The sequence below is a fragment of the Cicer arietinum genome, chromosome 6 (assembly GCF_000331145.2).
Source record: "Cicer arietinum cultivar CDC Frontier isolate Library 1 chromosome 6, Cicar.CDCFrontier_v2.0, whole genome shotgun sequence".
Taxonomy (NCBI): Eukaryota; Viridiplantae; Streptophyta; class Magnoliopsida; order Fabales; family Fabaceae; genus Cicer; species Cicer arietinum.
Genome location: NC_021165.2, coordinates 27,394,379 through 27,399,057, shown reverse-complemented (window position 1 = coordinate 27,399,057; position 4,679 = coordinate 27,394,379). Strand labels below are relative to the sequence as shown.

Below are 4,679 nucleotides of genomic sequence, written 5' to 3'. Positions count from 1 at the left end.
ATTATTGCCATGACCTAGTTCAATCCTTTTCTACAACCAACCACCACTTTCTCACTCACAATAGCAGGGTCATACCATCATGAACACTCCTTCATGCTGTAATTCCTCCGGCCTTAAATATTAAGGTCAACAAAAATTGATGTATTTGGTTTAAAATTTAGACCAAATACATCAATTTTTATTGATCCAAAATTGCTTATATTAAAGGCTAGAGGGAGTACATCTTACTGTAATTAGATCATTTATTCCTTCATATGATTGGATAATGGAAATATAAACCATCCTTTGCTGTAATTGTTGAATCAGTGGAATTATAAACAATAATTGCATCAACATCTTAATCATGCAGAACAAACTTACAAGCTAATAAAGCCACAATAAATATGGCATAATATTAACAGCACAAGTTTTCAAAAGTTTATGTGCAAAGAATTTTGGCAATGTTTTATAGCTAAAAAGAACATCAATATGTCCGCGGTATCTTCCACATGTTTCAAAAGAAGACATATTAAATCCATTCAGGCAAATAATTAGATACAACAACAGAGAAAATAAATTAAAATAATGCTTCTCTTTGAAATCAAGGGACATTATTGATTGGTGTCACAATTGTATTGCTTAAATATATGAAGCACAAATACTAATACAGACACCAGATACGACACTGACACGTTGATACGCTAATAATTTGAGAAAATGGATTAATTAAATGTAATCAAGGTGTCAGTGTCGGACATTGACATGTGTCGGAAACTGGGACACGCCTCCGATCGTAAGTTGCAGTGCTACAAAAGCTTAAATAATTATTACATGACTAAATTAAAAATTCCACATATGTTTCAAAACTCAGACTTTAACCAATCAGATCAATTAGTCGGATTATTAACCAGATGTTAAGAAACATTGATTTAGCCTCATGCTTGGTTTTTAAAACATTGATTCTGACTAGTTGATCATGAAAGACAAAAGTAAACATTGCACCCCACAAATAAAAAACAGGAAGAAACAAAATTAAACTATGTAACATAGCTAATGTACTTGAGAATCCAATGAGTGACACTGCAAAACTACCTAATTTTTCTATCATACTCAAATTCAAGGTACATTAGCATTTTTTAGCTTAACGTAGATGTCTCATCTATCTATTCTATTTACTTATAATAACTTACTTATAGTACTGAGTTTGCTACTTCCACTAGTCAATCTGAGGTAATAACTATTCCTGCTCTCCATTATTTTTTTGTGTTTGATTAATCTCCGCAATTCTTATCTTATTAATCTTATTAATAGAGAAACCAATTCCCATTATTATTACCATAACCATGCTTACCTGAAGAGTAAGACATCAGTGTCTTTAGGATGGTCAGAGAACTATGCATCTATATCTGTATCATCAGTTCACTAAATTTAGTACTCATCATCAGTATATAAAACTCATTTATCCATCTCAATTTGTTGTCTCAAATTAATGTCTTCAATAGTTGAGATTAATGTTGTCAAATAAAGGCTATAGCTGAATTTGAGCAAACGACTATTGTTCAGGTCCGCGATATGCTCATCAATGTTGTTAAATAGCGGCGCTATAGCATAGAGGGAATTTGAACTAACCCCTTTTTTCTGCGATTTGGAATCGACTACATTGTTTAGGATATCTCCCCCTTACACCTCATTAATAATGAAGGATATACATGATCTGTTTCCAAGATTTCAATCTTCCCTGCCATATTATAAATCTCTAATCCTAGGATCCTCAATTATAATTTACAGGACCTTTCCAACTGCATTTGAAAGTTAAGGCTTTTTCTTGTTTTTGAAGAAACTCGAAGAAAATGCGATGCAGAAAACACATTTAAATATCTTATTGTTTAATATGAAAATCAGAAATCTGCAGACAGACAAATCTTTTTTGTGATCATCCTACACTACATTCATTTGCACATATGGCAGATCACACATTATAGAATCTATTAGACCTCATGTGAAATTGCTGAGCATTAACAACAAACAAGCTAATGGAACATGCCACATCAAAATTCTTCCTGCCATAAAAATTCACAGTTATTTCCCCAACACAACAACAAGTGAAAATTCAAGAAGCAAAACCATGCAAATTCATTAGTAAAAGTTACTTCAAAAAAACACAGTACCATATACCATACTGTCAATTATGTGCTCTAAAGTGGGCCTCATGCCATGTAAAATCATAAAGTTGGAAAATCAATTGACTAAACTAAACTTCATTTCCAATTGCAGCCAACATAAACTCGATAATACCTTGAGCAAATTCATGATGTAGTTGTAGGTGATACAGAGCTGGAGCTCACTTTTTGAGATACCGGTGCAGAGGGTGGAACATATATGCGTGCTTTCTTGAGAATTTCAGCAACCGTCCAATGTTTACGCTTGCTCAAAGGCCTAGAAGAATCCAGCCGAACCTGAAATGACAGCCACAGAAACCTTGCTTGTTTAGTTATCATGCAAAACCAAGAACAGAGCCAATCATAATTGTACAAGACAATGTTGTCAATCGCGAATCGCAAAAAATAGAAATTTGTTCAAATTCTACTACACCGCTACAGCGCTACTTAACAACACTAGTACAAGAGATGTAAATAATTCACAATACTTACTCGGTCACCGATGTTACAAAGATTGTTCTCGTCATGAGCCATAAACTTAGAGGTACGCTTGACATATCGGTTGAACACTTTGTGGTGGAATAATCTATCAACTGCTACCACAACAGATTTCTGCATTTTATTGGAAACCACCATTCCTACTACTTGCTTCATCTTCTCTGCTCAACAAATTCCAACAATCCCTAATTCAGATTCCAATATATGAGTACAACCAGATAGTCAAAACAGGATCGGTAATCTCCATTACCGTTATTCTCAATTTTAACGTAGTCATGAAAAATCACAGAAAACAGCTGCGACGAAACGCAGTTACAAGCGCAACGAACCCTCGCTCATAAGAAAATATATGAGAATCCCCTTTTTTTTCAATCCAGAAAGATAAAAAAATAATAATAATAAAAAAAGAAGAAAAAAAAACACTTCTTCAGAATAAATCTAAACACAAGTTTCACTCCTTCTCTAATTTTGACCTTCTCAAATCTCTCAATTAGTATAATACATTATATAATAGTAATGATAATTTGAATAAACTATGTGAAATGTTGTGATTCATTGACACTGCAATGACCGCAATCCTGAATGCAACATCGGTAATAGCCGAAATCGTGAAATCCTTAATGCAACTGCTATCGCTGTTTAAAACCTTGAAGATAGGTAGCTGATAAAATCTCACTACTGAACTAACTATGTTGTCTGAGAAGGGAAAGGAAATCCGAAAAAATAAAGAAAGAAATGAATACCTGGACGACTGTGGCGCTGTTGCTGGCGGCCGACGAACTTCTGACTTCGTATTCCGGCGAGTTACTAATCGGAGTTGTTTCTGATACAAGGGCAAAGGTGAAGCGGTTGGGTTTTGTTTTTCTGATTTGATGGAGATGATGAATTGATGGGCCTCTACAAAATAAAGTGGATTGGGCTCCGCTAATATAAGTTTGTAATTGTTATTGTAATAAAGTAAAATAATAATAATAATAATAATAATAATAATAATAATAATAATAATAATAATAATAATAATAATAATAATAATATTAATATTAATAATAATAATAATAATAATAATAATAATAATAATATTGATGATGATAATGATGATAATAAATAAGTATTTTATTATAAAATAAAATATTATAGAATTTTGATTTATTTTTTAACAGGATTATTGCAACAAGATATTTGTAATAATTTTTTAGACTGCATACTCATTTTAGTCCCTATCAAATTCTAAAGATTTAATTGCATCTCTTCAAAAACTAAAGGCAATTTTTAGACTTTGAAAAAACTAAACAGATATAACATAATTTATTCTCTATATTTTTTAAATTTTGTTTGGTTGATCAGAAAAGATGGAGGAAACAAGAAAAAACTAATAGAAAATAAGATGATTATTTAATAATTTAATATAAAAGAAAAAAATTAATTTTGTACATGTTAGAAGTGTAATGTCATTTTTCACTCTCATCTAATGATAATAATGATAATAGTCGATTTTAACACATCAATTTAGAGTCCCATTTATTATCGCTTCTTTCCGAAAGAAAATTACTTTTAGAAGTTTTATCTATTTTTCGTGCAGAACTTTTTATAAATAAAAAATAAATAAACATGTATTCATTTTTCTTTTTTTTTTTGTAAATCTCTAAAAAATTAAATCTTTAAATTATTGAACATCGAAATCAACTTTATTTCTAATTTGTAATCAATGGACCCTTAAAAATTTTGATGGGATTAAAATTGAAAAACTACAAATAACAAAAGTCTTCGTCCAATAAAAAAATAACAACAGTAAAAATTATCGGAGTATTAGTTAGGATTATTTTTAAACTTTAATTCTATTAAAATATGTTAAGTTGATATGCTAAAAATGTCAACTTTTATTCGTAAGTTTACACTATCAATTAATGTATATAAATTAAACTTTAAGAGAAAATAAAAAAATAAAATAAAAAATGTGAATTTAAATTTATAAAATAGTGTAAATGTCCTTAAGCCAAAAACTAGTTATTGATTAAAAGAAAAATTAACAAAAAAAATTAAAAA

At 30.3% G+C, this 4,679-nt stretch overlaps 1 protein-coding gene across 4 annotated transcripts; it reads right to left on the bottom strand.

Annotated features, from left to right (window-relative positions):
* Window positions 1-270: 270 nt before the first annotated feature.
* LOC101501410 (uncharacterized) lies at window positions 271-3,540 on the bottom strand. 4 transcript variants are annotated; one of them, XM_027335406.2, is made up of 4 exons: window positions 3,380-3,540; window positions 2,631-2,821; window positions 2,275-2,435; window positions 271-288 (listed from the first exon to the last, which is right to left on the bottom strand). In XM_027335406.2, the coding sequence occupies exons 2-3, from the start codon at window positions 2,790-2,792 to the stop codon at window positions 2,286-2,288; spliced, it is 312 nt and encodes a 103-aa protein (XP_027191207.1). In that variant the 5' UTR covers window positions 2,793-2,821; window positions 3,380-3,540; the 3' UTR covers window positions 271-288; window positions 2,275-2,285. The 4 variants fall into 4 exon arrangements, with proteins under 4 accessions (XP_027191207.1, XP_004506810.1, XP_073225829.1 ...); XM_004506753.4 differs by lacking the exon at window positions 271-288 and adding an exon at window positions 1,836-2,039; XM_073369728.1 differs by lacking the exon at window positions 271-288 and having other exon boundaries at window positions 2,089-2,435.
* Window positions 3,541-4,679: the final 1,139 nt, after the last annotated feature.

What these genes read in the sequence shown, in the direction of transcription:
- LOC101501410 (XM_027335406.2), bottom strand. Translation starts at nt 2,792, where the DNA reads ATGAAGCAAGTAGTAGGAATGGTGGTTTCCAATAAAATGCAGAAATCT. An exon ending in TTTGTAACATCGGTGACCGA is followed by an intron (nt 2,436 to 2,630) that starts GTAAGTATTGTG and finishes CTGTCATTTCAG; the next exon opens with GTTCGGCTGGATTCTTCTAG.